The sequence below is a fragment of the Camelus ferus genome, chromosome 9 (assembly GCF_009834535.1).
Source record: "Camelus ferus isolate YT-003-E chromosome 9, BCGSAC_Cfer_1.0, whole genome shotgun sequence".
NCBI classification, from domain to species: domain Eukaryota; kingdom Metazoa; phylum Chordata; class Mammalia; order Artiodactyla; family Camelidae; genus Camelus; species Camelus ferus.
The window spans coordinates 76,543,503-76,563,454 of record NC_045704.1 but is presented as its reverse complement, the minus strand read 5'-3'; the positions used below and the strand labels follow the sequence as shown (position 1 = coordinate 76,563,454).

Below are 19,952 nucleotides of genomic sequence, written 5' to 3'. Positions count from 1 at the left end.
GGATTGTTCGTCTGAAGCTCACCATCTGGCTGGGTTTAGAATGAGGCCTCACTGTCAGCGAGTCGGGTCCCTGGGTCATTCCAGGTCTCTGGCTGCCCTGGCTTGCACCCCGTCTAGTCTCCCCGCCTGTCCTTCTGTCTGAATTACTCAGCCCAGCCCTTCCAGGTCCACACTCCCAACCGTGTCCTCCGGGGCCTGTGTTTTTCTTCCCTGACGTCACAGGACACTTACCTGCAGGAACCCGGGTGTGGTGGCATCGCCACCCTGGCTGCACGGTCACTTCATGCCTGCGGTGCTGCTGACCCTTCTCCAGCCGCCCGGCTTGTCCGGCACTCGGGGCGCACGCCCGCCGCCCCCTGATTCCCCTTGCAGAGCCCACCTCCTGGGAGGGTCCCTTCCCCGGAATCCAGCTCCCTGTTCAGGAATCTTAATAGCCTTCCCACTGGGGCAGGGAGAGGGCTAGGAGAGAAAACTTCGGAACAGAGAGCTCGAGGAGATAAATCCAGTTGGTGAGCACCGCTCGGCAGGCCTGTGTGTGGTCCCCGTGGTCCCCCCCGGTTCTTCCCTGTGTCCACGGCCTCGTTAACCGCGGGCCTCGGAAGGAGCCGCGTGACACCGCTTCTGCACAGATGACTTGTGTTCCTTACAGTTGACACTGTCAGCAGCGCAAACGTGCTGGATCAGCAGAGTGAGAATTCCCCCGAAGGTCCCATGAGGAGCATAGTTAAAATGGATGGCTTTATTAGTGTACAATATTGCCATCCCGTTTTTGCAAACTGATTTTATTTCATGGCTTTTAAACTGACTAATGGGGGTGGTCAAAATAGAGCTCAAACTAAATAAAAATGATCATTGGGGGGGGCAGCTTTGATGGCGGTGGTGCCACTGTGTCTCTGGATTTGAGGAGTAAGCAACTCTTCCTGATACTTAATGCTTAAGGTTTATAAGGGCTTCTCCGTGGTATGGTCTCACTCTCCAGGGGTGTGTGAATTTGTGCAGATTTTTTGAAGAACAATGGTTATACCTTTTGACCTAGTCCTCCCCTTTAGGAATCTTTCCTAGAGAAATACCTGCACGCAACTGAATAAATCCTTGTCAAGGATGGTAATTGAAGCGTAGTAGCAAAATGTTGAAAAAGGTCACTGGCCAGAGAATGGTTAAATCCTTACGTTCTGTATACTTACACCAGAATGTTACACATCATCAAAACGAATAAAGTGGATCTATATGTGTTGGTACTGCTCTCTGTGATATAGTGTTAAATGACGAAAGCATGTCGTAGGAAAATCTGTATAATAGAAACACATTATGTAAAATAATAAGAAAAATAAATAAGATTCTGCCGAGAGTCATACCAGACTCGTAGCTCTAGTCTCCTTTAGACAGAAGGTGTGAGTGGTGTAGGGGACTTCTTTTATGTATTACTGTATTATTTCAATAGACAAACATGCGTCCTTTTGAAATATTTTTTTTCTTGAAATCATTGAATTCTAATTTTTTTAAAGTATAGTCAATGACAGTGTGTCAATTTCTGGTGTACAGCATAATGTCCCAGTTATGCATATACATACATGTATTCATTTTCATATTCTTTTTTATTAAAGGTTATATGAGATATTGAATATAGTTCCCTGTACTATACAGAAGATAATAGTTTTTTTTTAATCTATTTTTATATATATTGGTTAACATTTGCAAATCTCAAACTCCCAAATTTGTCCTTTCCCACCCTCTTTCCCTGGGAACCATGAGATTGTTTACTATGTCTGCAAGTCTATTTCTTTTGTAGATGAGTTCATTAGTGTCCTCTTTTTTATTTCTTCCTTTTTTTTTTTTTTTTAAGATCCCAGATATAAGTGATATCATATGGTATTTTTCTCTCTCTCTGGCTTACTTCACTTAGAATGATGACCTCCAGGTCCATCCATGTTGCTGTAAATGGCATTATTTTATTCTTTTTTATGACAGAATAGTATTCCATTGTATAAATATACCACAACTTCTTTATCCAGTCATCTGTTGAGGGACATTTAGGTTGCTTCCATGTCTTGGCTATTGTGTACAGTGCTGCTGTGAACATTGGGGTGCATGTGTCTTTTCTAATTAGAATTCCCTCCAGATATGTGCCCAGGAGTGGGATTGCTGGATCATATGGTAAGTCTGTTTTCAGTTGAGGAGTCTCCATTACTGTTTTCCACAGTGGCTGCACCAAACTACGTTCCCACCAGCAGTGTAGGAGGGTTCACTTTTCTCCACACCCTCGAAATATTTTAAAAAGCAAATACATATTTAAATAAGGGAATCAGTGTTAGTGTGGAGTTAGGTCCAGGGTCCTGTGGGGACACAGAGGACCCAGACTGGAGGTGGGAGATGGTCAGAGAAGGCTCTGTGTAGGGACCAGCCTGGCCGAGTTCAGGATGGACATGAGAGAATGAGAACTTCTTGCTTGGAGCATCTGGAGCCTCCCGGGTGGGTGGCGGTGAGCCGGCCCTCCATGCTGTAACAGCTGGTCCAGGTTCTCCTGGGTTCTTCCTCCTGCCTCAGCCTCCACAGAGCAGCAGCCACTGTTGCTAAGTGCTGCTCACATTTCCATCTCTCCCCTGGCTCTACACCTGCTGTCTGAGTTCAGACCTCTCGTTTCTCACCTGGATGATTGAGAAACCCCCTGGTGGGTCTCCTGGCCCCCGTCTGTCTCCCACATTCTTCTGCTCTGGTCTGCCCTTCACTTTGCTGAGTGATCTTCTAAAAATGCAGTTTGGGCCCTACTGTCTTCCTTAATCTTGGCCAATGATCCTTCATAGATTCTGAGGGGTAGCCCCCCTTCTCAAGCAAGCACAAGGGAGCCCTGCCCACCTCTCCCACCCTCCTCCTATGGTAACTCTTACTCATGAGATCTGGAATTTTTTTTTATTTCGTTACAAAGGCCACTCTTACCAAACAAAGGATGAATGTAGGTAAAGAAAATCCATGATGTGGATTTAGTAGCTGGTTGTCAGCCTATTAACTTGCAAATATTCTAACTAGTTATTCCCCTCTCTGGGAGTTAATATCCATATTTCATATTATTTGGGGCAACAGTTTAGAAATGAAGACATTTCAAGGCAAATAGCCTTCCTCCTGCCCTTGGGGATATTTTCTTTTGTAAATACACTCTTGAATGGACGTTTCGAATGGCAGGTCATTCTTCACACAGAGGACTTGAGACTGTGGTGTTAATTTGTGTACCTATCCCTTCTAAATGCAGACACCCTCCACCTTTGTAGAATACACACTGTTCTAAAAACACTGCGTTGACCAAACAGTCTTTATTTGCTTTGGCTAAACTTAGAGTTAATGGACGGACTTGATGTACAAAAAGACAGGCACAAGGAGTGATGGTCCTCAGGCAGATTCAGTTTATGACATGCTACACATTATCCTTCTGTCTCGTCCACTGAATTTGTATTTTATGTTATTTTTCTATCATTGATTTACTTAACAAAATAAATATTTTACATATATTTTATTAATATTTAAATATTTACTTAGATAAATATTTTGTTAAGTAAATAATAGGAATTGGTTTCAGCTTGTTGATGTTCAGAAATGTTTGTACTTAAGAGTCAGTGCAGAATGTGACAATGAATATATATATGTTCATGTATAACTGAAAAATTGTGCTCTACACTGGGATTTGACACAACATTGTAAAATGATTATAAATCAATAAAAAAGTTAAATATATATATACCACAGTAAAAAAAAAAAAAAAAAGTCAATGCAGGAGTGATATAATAGACTGTCATCTGGCTCCCTCTGGTGGACAATTGTATGAAAACAATCAAACCACACATTCTCACGTGGAGCGGGGGGACGGCTTGTGAATAGTTCTGGTGTTTCAACTTGGGTTAAAGTAAATAGTAGCGATAGTAAAATACATAACGATGCTAATGCTGTTGCTGTTTCTCTTGTTATTGAGTAGTGACACTGTGGGACCACGGTGAAAAAAGAACTAGAAGCTGACTTCATCCCATGACTTTAGAAAAGTGCCACCCCAGGATAAGGCTGAGGCTAAAATTCAACAGTTTACAGTCTAAACACGACTCCACAGATTATTCTGGGATCTCCCCAATAGCTAGAGATTTCACTCAGGAGTACCTATTTTTAGAAATTTAGCAAATGATTATTTTTTATCTTGAATCTGTTTATTGTGATGCATTTATTATTTGTCCATTCGTGATCTTTGAATCTGAAGACTCGCTGAAGATGCTTTATCTTTATTATGGAAATTAATCGGTATCAAGTTTTATCTCGGTGGTCATTTCTTGCTCTTCAACAAGGTTAACCAGGAAGAAATTGCATAAAGGCTTTCAATGAAATTTTGTTTGTATATAATAATAATTTTATATAATAATAAAGCTCATATTTATTGAGTGAAGCATTTCATGAGGATTATCTTATTTAATTTTTTCTGTGACTCCGTGAGGCAGGTAGGTGGCGGTTATTTAACCACATTGCATAGAGGCTGGTAAAGGTGCGCTTAGCTCATCCGGGTGTCTCATTTCAGAGTGAAGGGTTTGTAAGCACACAACATACCACCTCCTGAGGTCAGTGATAAGTAAGTCGTGTGTGGCTAATACCCGTATGGGACTCCTACAGGGTGCTGGCGACTTTTCTTTTTGTGTTTCCGTCTTTGAACTGAAGAATTCGAAGATTGTCTCAACCCAGGGAGAGAATTTTACCTTTTTTAAAAATTCTTATTCTATTCAGTAGAACCTCTTTAAAGTTTACTTAGAGAATTAGGACAAATTATATCTATTATCATAGAAACAGGCTTCATGTGAAAAAACACTGAAGCTCACTGGCTTCCTCACTAAGTCTTTGAAAGAGATGCTGTTGGGTACCAGTACCTTTGCTAGCTACTGACGGTAAAGCTGCCGCAGGGTGCCCTGAGGGCTAGGTACTGAAGATCTTCAAGAAGAATTTTTGAGACAGATACAGATAATCAAGGGTAATTTAGGAAATTCTGTTTCTGAAAATACTCAGAACACGGCAATTTTCTCAGAGTTGGCAATTATAAAGAACAGCTACCATTTAAACACTTTACATGCATTTTTAATTCTTATAACAATCTACTGATGATGAATAATCTAACTTAATTATTATAGGCAGTATCTGGATGAGAAAACGGAAACCCAGAGGAGTTAAATAGTTGGCCTGAGGTAATACGGCGAATAAATGGTGAAGTCAGGATCAGAACCCACGTGGTTCGGCTCGAGAGCCCATCCTTCAGACCACTTTGCTGTACAGCAGTGCTGACCGGTAGAACTTTCTGTGATAACAGAAATGTTTGGGGTCCGTGCAGTCCAGTACCATAGCCACTAGCCACACGTGGCAACCGAGCACTTGAAATGTGGCTAGCACAACTTAGAAACTTAATTTTTTGTTTGTAAACTTTTTATTAATTTAAGTAGCCTCGTGTGGCTAGTGGCTGTGGTTTTGGACAGTGCAGCTTTATCATTCATCGTGTAGGAGTGGAGATGTGAGACCTTTAGGATGACCCTGTCTAACTCCTTGCTTTTACTGATCCAGAAACTGCAAACCAGATGGTTGGTGCCCTGCTTAGAGTCATAAAGTGAAAGAAAGGGGCAAAATTATAACCCAGGTTTTTATCCTTTTCAGTTACAGCTCTTCCCCTTCCGCACTTTGTTTACATTTCTGCTGCCATTGTTAATAGGAGATTGTAAAACTCCTTTTTCCAGAAAAATGTTTTTTTTTTTTTCTGAAATACACGTCCTGTGAATACTTTCCTCTTTTTCAGGTAATAGAAACATTATCACGACTTTCTCGCACTCCTATAGCAGTTGGCCACGGGAATCAGGTAAGCTAGTTTCTCAGGTGGGTCATGGGTCCCACTCAGTTCCATGAAATGATTATTTATCGAATGGTTACTTCTTGTAAAGCAGTGTGCATACGGGGACCGAGTCCCATTCATGCAGAGTGCCTGGTATATAAGGGCCCAGGACACGTCTGAAATTTATTGAGCAAGTAAGAATTTATTCATAGACCTGAATAAGATGCGTTGGCTAAAAATTGTTCTCAATTCACTGGTGACTGTCACTGATAGTTTTTTTTTTCTTTTACTTCCTCTAACATTACTATACACGTGATTCATCAAGATAAACATAAATGCTTACTTAAATATTTTAAAAGATATTGTTGCATATTTATATCCTGTAGGCCATAACAGTAAGTCACAGCTTTTAGGAGTTTAAGAAATAACCAGACAAGTATGAAATATGTGTACAAAGATGTGTATTGAAAGCTTGGCACCAAATGAAAAACTTGAAAGTACAGCTGACCTTTGAACAACGTGGAGGTTGGGGCATCGACCGTCTACACAGTCAAAAATTCGAGTGTAACTTAGAGTCGGCCCTTTGCATCCTCGGTTCCTCCGCATCCGTGGTTCCAACCAACCACGGATTGTGTAGTATCGTAGTATTTACTGATGAAAAAACCCCACATTTAAGCCGATCTGTGCAGTCCAAACCCTGCTGGCCAACTGTAAATTGGTTAAACAAATTATTCCCTCTCCGTGCACTGAAGCATTATGCAGTCAGGAAGCGCAGAAGCGTAGGTGTAGATGTTGTGTAAGCCTTTTCTGCTTAAAATACTGCATCGTCAAGTCGGATCAGTCAGAAAGCTGCATTATTAGTACCATTAGAAATACAGAAAGTCTCAGCAGCCACGCAGCCAGACCACGTGGAGATAGAATGGGTCTCATCTTTCACCTGGTTTTCTCGGGGTTCCATAATTCAGTCTTCAGCCATTATGGTTCCCTATGACCTGTGTCTCTTCTGTTGCTTCCATTTTTCTGTGTCCATCTCACATTCAGATTCTGAAAGAAAGGATCCAGGCATGTCTCACAGGACTGACTGATCAGCAGTGGCGGGGCAGCCCCGTCCCTGGGTACAAAGCGCGGGGACCTAGGGGAGGGCACCCTACAGACCCTTTCTCAGAAATGGGCCATGATTTAGGCAGCTTCCTACAGAAGTAGTCTGTAGGCTTGGATGAATGTTCCACGCCTTGTGGTTTTCTCTTCAGTACATGATTATCTTTCCGCGTCAACATATATTTTATGTTACATACAAACAGCAGATTTTGAAATAGCATGATTTTTTAAAGTATATATTGTTGATTCTGAAAGGATATATGTTAGAAGGGTTTTTTCCTTTCCAATTTTTCTTATTTATATTTTCAATTTTTTTCTACACTGGACTTGTATAGGAGTATAATAAAATGCTTCAAAATTTATTTAAAACAAGATTTTGAAATGGGCATTTCTCACACATTTTAATTTATTTGAAAACTGGGTGTTCCTCAGATGCCTTAAGTAGTAAGTTAATCCATAAATGATTGTGAAAGTATTTCAATATACTAAGTATAATTATTTAGTAATTATTTAGTGCTTATGTGCTATTTGAATGGATCTTCTTGTTTTTATGAAACATATGACATATTGTCTGCGTATAAAGAAAGGGTAAAACTTTTGGTACTAGAGTATAATTACTGTGATTTTATTAGACATAAATTAGGGCATTATGTTGGTGTTACAAATAAAGTTCATAGCATGGGGCAAAGCAAGAAACCAATGGCTAGGAATAGGGAATAAATTAGTAATTTCCTTTGACCAGGGGACAAAGAAAACAGTGCACTCTCCCTGTGGCCTGTTTGACTCATTTGTCCAGTCGATGAAAATAGAAAATGCAACTTACATGGCTTATAGTCTGAGTAGAGAAGTGTATTGGGGCAGTGGTCACACATAGAGGACATGGCATTTTTGTCTCCTCATTTTCATCTACACTAGGGAACCAAGTCATGCTAGGATGATTGTCACCAGATAATTTGTCAATCAGATCAGATTCCATAAGGGAAAAGTCACGATTGCTGCAGGCAAGGGCCGCACGGCCCCCTGTTCTGTAAACTGGGGAGCCTGCAGGTGTGTGGCCGGTGGGGGACCAGGTGAGCCCATTAGCATGTCCACAACTGCTCACAGGACTGCAGCCACCCACACTGATTGCTGCAGGTGATTGGGGTGGCACGTACCACGGCCTCCCTGGGGGACCCCAGACACAGCCATGGGGCAGGCCCTGTGGGAGAAGCCCGGACGGATGTCGTGTTAAATGTGGTGACTGAACTGAGCGCTTGGCAGCAGCTGAACTTGTACATTTAGTGAGAGGTTAACGCCCAGCCTGCTTGTTGCTTATTCACCTTTTTTGTTCCCCTCCCTCCCAGGCCCTTCCCAACGGAAGAAAGCGTTAACGATGACGACGTCTACAAAGGCCTGCCTGACCTGATAGAGTACGTTGAGCATTTTCTGCCACATCGCACTACTGCCGATTTCTGCATCCTCTGTGGATTTTAACCAGGGGTGTTAAGATAGCTCTCTGAAGGGGGAAAGTGGCTTAGTGATTAAGACACGTAAGAATTAACCTCAAACTCCTGATGGGAAGGGTCACAAGAAAATGTGCTCCAAAGGGCCTTTAATTCCCACTGTGTGTCCTGCCTTGTGCAAGTCTCTCTGGAGAGTCAAGAAACAAACGGCAGTGAAGTACCATTTGGAAGTTTCTCAAAGGCGTAGTAGAGGTGGTAGATAAGCCTGCAATCAGGCAAGCAAGAAACAAAGAGAGAAGTGGAATCTGCCGCCGGGCTTATAGCAGGACTGACGGCACTGCTGAGGAAGGGTGAGGTTAGCCTGGGCTGGAGTCATTCAGGGATGCTGTATTAGACAGTGTTGATTCTAAACAGAGGATCCTTTGGGGCTTTATCGTTGAATAGTCAGGAGAGGCTGAAGGTCCTTGCAGCTGATTATCTTATGCTGATTGAGTGACTTGTGCAGATTACAAATAAATATAAAACCTGATCCTTACTCCTCAGGGAACCAGTGTCAAAAGATCGGGTATGTTTGCAAAGAATTGTAATAAGACATAGATTATGCTCCAGGAGAGATTCAGATCCTGTGGAAATTCATCCACTTATCCGTCCTAATGCCCCAGCGCACGGAGCTTGTTCTTGCTCTAGGACTTTCACGCTTGGTGTTCTCTGCCTGCGTGGCTGACCCCTCAGCATTCAAGTCTTTGCTTAGCTGTCCCTCCCTGCGAGGCCTTCTGGACGACCCTGTCTAAGATTGGCGCCCCCCTGCCCTTGCTCTGTGTTTCTTTGGTGCTCACCTCTGTCTGAGGCAGTCTCGGTGTCCTTCCTTTATTGTCTGTCTCCTTATTAGAAGGTCAACTACGTGAGGTCAAGGTCTTTACCTTGTTCTTGGCTATCTTCCTAGAACTTCAACGTCTAGTAGGTCCTCAGTATTGCCTATTTTCTGAATAAATAGACCAGAGCTGCGTTAAGCACCTGCTCTTTTGCAGGCATGATGCTTCAGGCGGGAGCTCTGTCATAAGACCTCTGTCAGTCCCTGGGGACTGACTGAATGCACGTTTCTGCGCTAACCCTGTTCCACCCGCCCTCTCATGTTATGAGGTCGTCACTGCTATCACCGCATTTACACGAGAGAAAACTGAATCTTGAAAAGCAAAGTAACTTGCTGAAGATCATATCGCTAGTGAATAGTCGTCTTTGGACTTGAACCCAGGCAGCTCCTATTCTAAAGTACGCACCGCACTGACTCCCAGAAGCACCTGACTTGCCCCTCCAAGGACTTGCGGTCGGAGAGCATCGTGACAGGACCACGGGGGTGACCGGCAGCTCGTGCCCGAGGCGGCTGCATTGGGTGGGCTTCGAAGTCTTGTGTTTTATATGTATAGTAAGAATGTCTTCTTATCTCTTCTCAAATTCTCCAAGAACTCACTAATCTTAAGCAGTGGAGTTGCTGGCTGTCTCATTGAATTGGCTACAGTCGTCATAAAGTGACTGTGAGGTTACTGGCAGTATAATCAAATTCTTCAAAGTATTAGAAAGAATCTATTATTTCCAGTGCTGTAATGACGCTCTTTCTTAACCCCCACCAGTGGTCACTTAACGCCTACTAGTTTTTATAGTCATTCTCATGATGCCAGGATAGATCCTGTGAGGAGGTGTGTCTGGAGAAGACTTGGGCCCCCACGCTGGCTGCTCCGAGTTGCAGCTCGGGCTCTGGGAGGCACGTCTGCTCCAGCTCGCCATCTGGTGGTGGGAGGTCCAAATGCCGTGCGTTTCCTGCGAAGGCTTGCTTTTGAGTTTGCTGTGATGGCTTGATGTTCAGCCTTAGCTTTGTTATGATCTCCAGGGGCTCATCTAGTTCACACTAACCTCTGGGGGTGAATAGCCTGAAGGGAAGCCCCCAGGACACGCACTGGTCTGCTCCCCACTGCAGAGGGAGTCGTTCTCCCCTCGCGTGGAGAGAGGCAGACGCAGGACGGCGTGGGGGGCGTGTGAGACGGCTGAGCTGTGCAGGGTCCTCGCTCCTCCAAGGTGTATGCTAAGGGGTCACACATGACTGTATACAGGCGGCCTGGACACTGGATAATTAATACAGGCTGCTGTTGATTTATTGACCATCTTGAAGAATCACAGGTCCTTCTTTCCTCCCCACTTGTTCACTTTATGCAAATCAGAATTTATTGACCGAACTGTTGGTGAGAAAAACAGCTTTGGTATGGGACTGAACAACAAAACCCGAACTGTTTTAGCCCAGTCTCAGTGTGTGTGTGCACGTGTGTCACTCCTGTAGTTCTCAGAGAAAAATCTGCATTTATCCATGTGCTCCTCTCCCCACCCTCATGGGAAATAGCAAAAAATAAAAAATAAATTAAAAAAAAAAAGAGAGGGATAGAGAGAGAGACTTAAGCAAGATGATGGAGTTTTTGCTTGGTAGTTATTTTGGGTTTTTTTGGTTTTGTTTTTATTTTGTTTTGGTTTTTGTTTTGGTTTTTTTTTGGTTAGGGGCGGCGGTTGGAGGGTCAGAGGCAGGAGAGCTGGGGTTAAGAATGCCAAAGAAGTGGATTTCACAGCCTGCTTTCCTTCTGAACTCATCAGACTTTCCTGTCCTTTGCTGAGTTACAGAAAGTGCTCGAACCAGTTTAACTGCCCCCACCCCGTGCTCTCAGGCTGGGCTGCCTGCCTAAGCCCCTCAGTGTGGAAACTGGAGATGCCAGTGTGACTCACCATCTCCCCAGTTTTCCTAAGTAGAAAGTCTTTCACTGTCCCTGGTTCTCCCCGTCCTGCTTGGTCCCCAGGTCTGGTTGGCTCTACCTGACAGCCTCCAAAGTCTCTGTTTCTCGCCACATCTGCCTTTTCCCGAGTTACGGCGCTCGTGACCTCTCCCCACAGTATCTCCTTTCTTGGCTTTCTGATCCTCCCTGCCTGTCTTCTTGACCCTTCACCCCACCCCTCTAAATGCCCCGTGGTCCCCAGATGCTCAGGTAAGGCCGAGCTCACAGAGTGCAAGGCCCTTCTCAGTTTGGTTCAGCTCTTCCCCTGGGGCTCACCTGACTCACCTGGGCATGCTGGACGGGACGCCCCACTTCGTGCTGTGGACCCTGCACTGGGCACGCTGGACGGGACGCCCCTCTTCGTGCTGTGGACCCTGTACTGGGCATGCTGGACGGGACGCCCCACTTCGTGCTGTGGACCCTGCACTGGGCACGCTGGACGGGACGCCCCTCTTCGTGCTGTGGACCCTGTACTGGGCATGCTGGACGGGATGCCCCGCTTCATGCTGTGGACCCTGCTCTGGGCACGCTGGACGGGACACCCCACTTCATGCTGTGGACCCTGCACTGGGCACGCTGGATGGGACGCCCCCCTCACGCTGTGGACCTTGAGCACTGCTCTGCCTTTGCACTGTTCACGTCCATTGTCTCGGTGCTCTTCCCGTCTGTCTTCTCATTCAGTGTGTCACCCCCGAGGGTGGAAACTGTCGGCCTCTTCTGCAGCTCTGTCTCCTGGAACATAGCATTGACTAAGCAAATATTCATTGACTAAATTAGTGAAGACATTCAAGATCCAGGCTGTGAAGGCTCCCCTGACTTCATTCGTCGGAGCTCCTCTCGCTCTGTCCTCTGCGCGTGTAGAATGATATGTTGATGTGCTGTTCTCCACGCTGGCCCCTGGGAGGGTCCTGGGACTTCACCCCTGCACTGCTGGCACTCACAGGTCCTGCACTCCGCACAGTCTTAGTCAACACTAGGTGGTGGGTGGGCGGGCAATCCTGGGATGATTTCCTTCCCAGAGCAGAGTTCTCGCAAGACTTCTCTTACCACCAGGTACCTCAAGGCACCTTCCTTCCTTTTGGAAGTTCGTTGCTGTCAGGGACCTCTAGATAATGCTTCACGACAAACACAGGCAACCTTGTGATCGCACCTTCTTTGAAAGATGCTCCACGTTGCAGAATGACACTTACAGTTGCAGTGTTTTCATTTTTGTCTGTACCGATTTATAATGTTCTGTCCACATGGGCCCAAAAGAAATAATAAGAGTTGGCGGTGTTGAAGGAGTTGAGTTTTTTTTTCAGGGAGATGTTACTGCTTCCTTCTAACGCATCTAAATGTACTAATCTTAGGTATTTGATGTAATTAGTTAATGGAAGCTATTTATTTGTAGGACTCTTGAGCTGCAGGGAGAAACTTAAGGAGCAGGAACAGAATGGTGACGAGTGGAAGCAGCTGTTTCTCCTTTGACTGACTAGGTTTACAATCACACATGAAGGGTTTAGGACAGACACATCTGTCTGTCACTCTGTAAGTGCTCGTGGATGTTTTAAGAAATAGGGATTATTTCCCACCGCCAGGAGACCCGCAGAAGAATTTAAATGGCTTTTAAAAATGACTTGCAGGCCTGGGGACCATTTCTTGAAACAAAATACGAATAAAACAAGTAAAAGCAGAAACTGGCTGAAAGGGGACCTGTGGGGACCCTCTGAGTGGCCTTGAAAACCACTGCCCTGGATACTGAAAATTACTACCCTGCAGAAACTGATGCTTTAAAAAAGACTGTTCATAACATATTAGATCCTCCCCAACTCCCCTGTCTTCTCCGTGTTACACCCTTTAAGGCAGATGATGAAATGGAGGCCTTGACAAAGGGAAAATGGGGGGCAGCATGATAACAGCCGTGAAGGTGCTCAGAGCATAAGGACAGATGGGGGGTTTAAATCCTGGCTCCTGCCGTTTGCCTGGCTGTGTTATCCTGGGCAGGTCAGAGACCCTTTTGTCCTCCCCAAGTCCTCATCTCTAGAACTGGTCAAGGAATAGTGCCTCCCTGGTAACACAGCCAGAGCTGGGCCCAGGCGACCTGGGTGAGACGATCGTGGTGCCCAGTGAATGCTGGCTGTCCCTGCGGGCCCCGGGGGTTCTGCTGTCATTTGTCCTTGTTCTTAGTAGGAGGGGCAGAGCTGTGAAGGAAGCCTTTGACTCTTTCCACTCTTTCTATGTGATTTCCTCCCTGGATTTTCTACCGAAATCCAGCCAGCTGTTTCTCACCATCGAATTTATTGCGTGGCAGAAAATGACGTTCGCAGTTATCCCCTCTGTTGCAGTGAAACCCGTGCGGAGGACGAAGAGGGCCTGTACGACTGTGTGTACGGGGAGGACGAAGGTGGTGAGGTGTACGAGGACCTGATGAAGGCAGAGGAAGCACAGCCGCCCGTAGGCCTCTCACTTGCCTGCTTTTTACGTTACTCTGAGTATTTTTTAGGAAAGTGACTATTTGAAGGGCTAATGAATATCATTACTTATGTAACTTCTGCTGGGGTAGTTTTTTGTTTGTTTGTTCTTTTATCTTTCCTTGCTCATAACTATGTAACCATGGCTCATTACTGCATCTGGAGATATAGGAACGTGGCATTTTATAGTTCAGAACAACCATAGGGGGTCTCTGGTCTAATCGTTTCATTTTACTAGTAAGAGAGCCGAATCTGAGTAAGTGACATGTCACCCCCTAAATAATGGCAGAGTGGCAATAGAACATAATTTCGGGGTAATCGTGAAATTGCATTGTTATGAAGGGAAATCTCTTTTACCAAAGCAGGTAAATCTACTTTAAATTTGATGTAGCATAAAATATATGTTAAATCGTATTTCTCTTTGTTAGGGGTTGATAGGAGATACTTCTCTTTCGTTTCATTGTAGGTCTCCTAGCCTTTATACTATATTATAAACTTAGTTTCACATGTCACCATAGTCAATGTGAGCCCACAAAGCTTTGTCTGCCGCTAAAGTATCTAAAACATTCAGAATTACTTTGAATGATTTTCTCAATTTCTGTAATTTGAAATGGAAAAAAAAAAAAAGATGAGTTGCTTAGCATAGTTGTTTTTTTTTTTTAAATATGAAAAGCTTTCTACATCTGCTGAGTGGTAGTTGAGGCTCCTCCCGTGCTCTGGTGAGTCCACTCAGCATCTTTGTCTGCTTACATTTAATAAAAGCCTGGCAGGTTGTCAGGGGCCCAGACAGGGAGGTAGCTTCTGTGGGATGGAAACAGGTGTCCTGGCCTGTGTTTGAAATGCCATGATGTATGCTTTAACCCGGCGCACGAGCTGACGGGACGCCCCTGGCAGCGTTTTAAGAGTGAGGTGACAGAGTATCATCTGGACCTCCTTTAAACTGCTTTGAGCACCAGCAGATGCTGTATCGTTCTTCCCGGGGTCGGTCGTCCCTCAGCTGATGGCGCTTGTGTGGTGCAGGGTTAACGGTGATGATAGATTCGTGCCCGGGGCCCTTCCTGTGGACTCCTCAGGGTGTTAAGCCTCTACATGGGTCATCTCATTTACAGCTCCTTGGGCTGGGGACTGTAATTCTATTTTATAGATGAGAAAACTGAGACACATAACAAGCTAATAACAGTAAAACTGGGCCTGGAGCCCAATTCTGACTGATCCCAGAACCTTTGGTCTTCATGCTGTGTCCCTCTGCCTTCAGTCTGAAACTCGTAGTAAAAGAGCCAAACACCAAGATGTTAACTCTTGAAAAACTATTTTAAGGTTTTTACTTACCAAATATCCTTTTATTGTTTTTGCAGCTGTTTCTACAGCACTTGTAGAGGATGCTGTGCACTAAGAAAGTGATATTAAACACCATTCCTGATGTTTCCACATTCAGTAACATTTATAATAAAATAGACGTTTCAATTTAAAGAGTGTCCCTAGACTCAAAAGTTTATTTTTGATTATCTAAAACTTTTTCATTTTCATTGTTCAAATTTCTTTAAAAAGCAAACATACTTTACAAACACAGTTAAATATATCTTTCAGTTATGTGTTTTATTAGAATGGAATGCTTAGAAAAATCAATAATTTTGATTTCTAGCTTCAGCCAGAGTGTTAATACATGAATTTGGTTAAATAATTTAAATTTGAAAATTCTAATTGCAGAAATGTCCAGAAAATGATATACGAAGTTGCTGCCTAGCAGAAATTAAGCAGACGGAGGAAAAATATACAGAAACATTGGAGTCAATAGAAAAAGTAAGTCATCGGGTGTCATTCTTGATGGTCAGATACCACCTTGTATAATTAATGTATTGGGCTCAAGGTCGTTCTGCTGTGTCTGTGTGTTGTGATTGTCTGTAGAACTTCGGGTTTAAAGATCTCAAAGCAGATTTATTCATCCCACAACTGTTTATTGATTTCTCAGTACCTAAATGGTACTATTCTAGAGACTGAGGATATAGCAGTAAACATGACAGAACTCTGATTTTCATGACACCTTCTCTCTTGTGGGAGGGTTTATAATTTAAGTAAATAATATGCCAGGTGGTGGTAAGTCCTCTGAAGAAAAACAAGGCAGAGGAAGGGGATAGAAGGTGATGGGGGAGGCTGGTATTATCCTGTGCAGAGTGGTAATGGACGGCCTCTTTGATCAGATCCTATCTAAGCAGACAGCTGAGTGAATTGAGGGAGCAAGCCACGTGGTGGCCAGAGCTGACAGTCCGCGGGGGACAGGCCCTCAGATGGGACGGTGTTCAGTGTGCTTCCAGGAACAGCAGGAGTCCAGGTGGCCGAAGCAGAATGAGTGAAGGGAGCAGTGAGATCAGAGGGGTGGTGAGCCCCTGGGTCACAGAGGGGCACACAGAGCATCTGGCTCAGAGCTGGAGCAGTTTGAGTAGATGTGGTCTGATCGAATGTAAGTTTTTAACAGCTCTTTCTGACTCTTGTCAGGCAGGGGAGGAAACTGGAAAAAAGTGAGAAGGATATTGCAGTAATTAAGTTGACAGAAAATGGTGGTATTGGTAGAGGTGGTAGGGAGTGTCCAGATGCCGAATAAATTTTGAAAGTAGAGCTGAGTGGAATTTATGATAAATTAGGTAAAGGAGGTGTGGAAAAGAGCAATCAAGAATGCTAGGGTTTTAGCATGAGTAACTGTGTGGATGGTCAGGATGAGGACTGAGATGGGGAAGGACAGGTTTGGGAACCACCAGTCTATCAGGACCCAGTAAATTTGCAATACCTGTTAGCTTCCCTGGGGATGCGTTGAGGAGGAAGTGAGAGAGAAGAGTCTGACATCAAGAGGAAGGGGTGACTCAACATACAGATTGGGCCATTGTTGCCCTGGGGTGGTGTTTAAGGCCGTGGCCCTTGATGGGATCACCAAGGGAGTGACTGTTGATGGAGGTGTGAGGCCACCTCTGCTGCCCTCCACATTTGCAGGTTAAGAAAATGGGAACCAGGAGAACCTTTTGGGAGTTTAAAAAAAAGAGGTGAAGGTGTGGAAGACTTGTTCAGGAGAACGAGAGAGTAAATGTGCTGCGATGATGTAGGACTGCGGACTTAGTTGGGCTTTGCGGTTATATTTTAAATAAGAACATCAGTATAGTTCCTGTTTAACTTTTTAGGTACAGAGGCAAAATATATAGCAAGCTGGGTGTAACCCAGGGTGTTCATTTTTCCTCAGTGGAAGAGGAGAGGATCAGGGTATATGCAGGGAAGGGATTCTGATGATGCCCGTAGGGTGTGAACTGGGTGAGAAAGGAGGTGAGGACATGGGGGACGTGGGCTGGTCAGTGGACTGGCAGACCCAGTGGGGTTGAAGAAGTCCTTGAAGGAATGAGCTGGAAAGGTGGGAGGGCAGAGGTCAACACTGGTGCTGTGGAGCCTTTGCAGGTGTCGGTGCTGGCAGGGTCTTGGGATGTGACCATGGGAGCAGCTGAGCTAGGATGGGACACAGATTATTGGAGTTCAAGGAACTGAGAGGCCAGGCTACTGGAGGGATCATCGGCACAGGTGCTGAGATGGCCGAAAATGAGGGTGGGAGGAATAATGGGAAGAGATGCAGCCGGCCAGGAGCTGCAGTTCTCAAGGGGTGAAGGGGAATGACCCATAAATTGCATAAGCAGATTATTGAGCTCAGGGATCTAGAATCTCCACAAAGCATATGAGGGATGTTTTGTCTTAACCCTCAAATACATCTCCAAAACATTACCATTTTTTCCAGTTCAGCTAATGGTGTTCTCTCTCCCTCTCTTTTTTCCCCCTTACTTTCAGAAGCAGTTGTAGCCCAGATCTTTTATTTGTACTTAAAATGTATTAACTATTTATGTCTTTATATTTCTGTTCAAGTATAATACCTTCACGGTAGTTCTTTTTTCTCAGTATTCATAATATTGATAAACAGTTAACTCTCCATAAATATTTATTGCTTGCTGGTGAAAACTGTCACATACATTAGGATAAGTTGTGCTTAATGATTCTTCTCTCTTCTCTCTGGTAGTATTTCATGGCACCGTTAAAAAGATTTCTGACAGCAGCAGAATTTGATTCAGTGTTCATCAACATTCCTGTAAGTAAAAATGCGCGAGCTGACATTCTATAAAATCCTCATTTTCTTCTTGACTCCCCATTTTAACATTCTCCTGTTTTCTTTAAGAATTTTGACCCAATTATTATTATTATTATTTTTTTGCCTCCTGAGTTCTTATAGTCTTATTCTATTCTGGAAGTAACTGATATGTCATATTGTCAGCCAAAAGTCCGCCAGGGTGTATGCTGAACACAGATGGATAAGATTCATGTGTTACCCTGCACTGCTCATCATGACACGGTGTCTCAGTTAATCCCTGCTTTTACTGTCTCTTCACCTTGTGGCCGTCCCCTTCTGCCCCACTCCCTGCTCTCATGTTCCTCCAGCCCCCGGACCCCTTCTTGCAGACACTGTCCTGGCTCCATCCGGCTCCATCCACTTCCCGCCATTCCTGCACTTCCTTGACCTCTGCTTTGTGATGTTTTCCGTTTCCAGATGTGTCAGCCTAAACTCCCATTTCTGAAATACACTGTTTCCTTAGGATTTAACAGTCCATTTTAATGGTAAGATGTGAGGAGCTTTTCTTCACATTTATGTAAGCATTTCAGATTTCAGGATACTGTACAATTATCTGACAACCCTAGAAGGATACTTACCCAGAAGCAGAGAAGCAAGCCAGTGCTAAACCCTGTGAGGTCTTGCTAGGCAAGACTCAACGTTCTTAGACCTCCAGAACAGGCTTTGTTTTAACATACAGCTTTTATAGACAGTATATAAGCATTCATGTACAGGCTGGCTTGTATCAGTTTTGATTCTTTTAGATTTAGTGTTGCTGTGCACCAGGCAGTTAGCTGTGGCATGCTGTCCTTGTTCCTGATTTTGGCCAAAGGAAGACGTTCTTACTGATTTCTGTGAAGGAAGAGGAAGGTCACAATATCAAACGAACATTTAGCATAAAACAAACCACACATTCTAAGAAGAGGAGGCTCTTGAGCCATCTAAGTAGGCTCGCTGTATCTTAGGACCCACTTGACAGTCCTTATTCTTGGGGCTTTTCCACGTTCCTCAAAAAAAATAGCAACAGAGCCAACACATTCATGTTTCACTCCTGCCTACCGAGGAAAGGCACGCAGAGATGTCAGTGTGTGCTCCAGGGTACACGGGAAGGGATGGAGGGAGAAATGGCACCTTGACTCAAATCTCCTCATTTCTTGGCTGTGACGCGTATTTACCATCTCACTGGAAATTACTTGCTTATCAGGAAAAATGGGAAATTGTGACTTTTGAGTTGCCCCGGTGCACTGCCTGCTACAATTTATTTGCTGCTTATTTGTGCCATTAGTTGTCTGGTTTCGAGTAATTTAGTCTGATTATTGTTAGCTTAGCTCCAGGACACCACTAATTGACCAGAGTACAAATCTGCGTTTTTATGTCCCAAGGACAGGAATCATTACTTTATCCTGTCAATACAGCATTAAGCACTTGGATGGTTTTATTTAAAAATTTAAAGTGATTATAAAATGAAAATGAACTGTACATATTTTTATACAAGGAATAAATTACCCTTTAATAACTAGTGAGATAATTTCTTTTTCCACAGGACACTGACATTTCAAGTTGGATCTGAAAATGCTATTTCCCATGCACGTGGCCTGTCTTCCTCTCTCCGCCCCCTCCTCCTTCCTCCCCTCCCTCTCCTCTTATCTTCCTCTCTCCCTCCCCCTTTCCCCCCTTTTACTGATGGTAGCACGTGTATATATTGAGGGAATTCGGCATATCCTTGAATATCTAGCAGTGCTAGGAATGCTGGGCCCCAGGTGATTTTTGTTTTTTTTGGTTCTGATTCCTAATTTCCTTTGCCATTGTTTTCTTTTCTCAGGAACTTGTGAAAGTTCACCGAAACCTAATGCAAGAGATTCATGATTCCATTGTAAATAAAAATGACCAGAACTTGTATCAAGTCTTCATTAACTACAAGGAGAGGTAACTTTTGGATTTCAGATTTTGTGGCTATTTGTTTGTAATTACAGTGAGGGTTAGTATTACAATTGCACAAAACTGGCTCTTACTACAGTTTATTAAGATCCTACCTGGGTAGTAATTAGAACATGGCACAATTAATCTCAAGGCGATAGTTGAAGTCTATATGTGTATCAAGAAAAAAAAAAGGTTTCAGGCTTTTGCGCTGAAAGTCAGAAGGTGCAGGATTTTGTACAGAACTGTCACCCTGGAGTCCTGGAGTCTCCA

General features: G+C 44.1%; 1 protein-coding gene across 1 annotated transcript in view; it reads left to right on the top strand.

The window, feature by feature from the left end:
* VAV3 (vav guanine nucleotide exchange factor 3) overlaps nt 1-19,952 on the top strand; it is a 335,055-nt gene that overhangs the window by 142,251 nt on the left and 172,852 nt on the right. Inside the window, 7 exon segments of the mRNA XM_006179926.3 lie at nt 5,801-5,842; nt 5,844-5,860; nt 8,275-8,340; nt 13,508-13,616; nt 15,341-15,433; nt 17,676-17,744; nt 19,585-19,688. Of these exon segments, the coding sequence (XP_006179988.1) occupies nt 5,801-5,842; nt 5,844-5,860; nt 8,275-8,340; nt 13,508-13,616; nt 15,341-15,433; nt 17,676-17,744; nt 19,585-19,688 (500 nt within the window).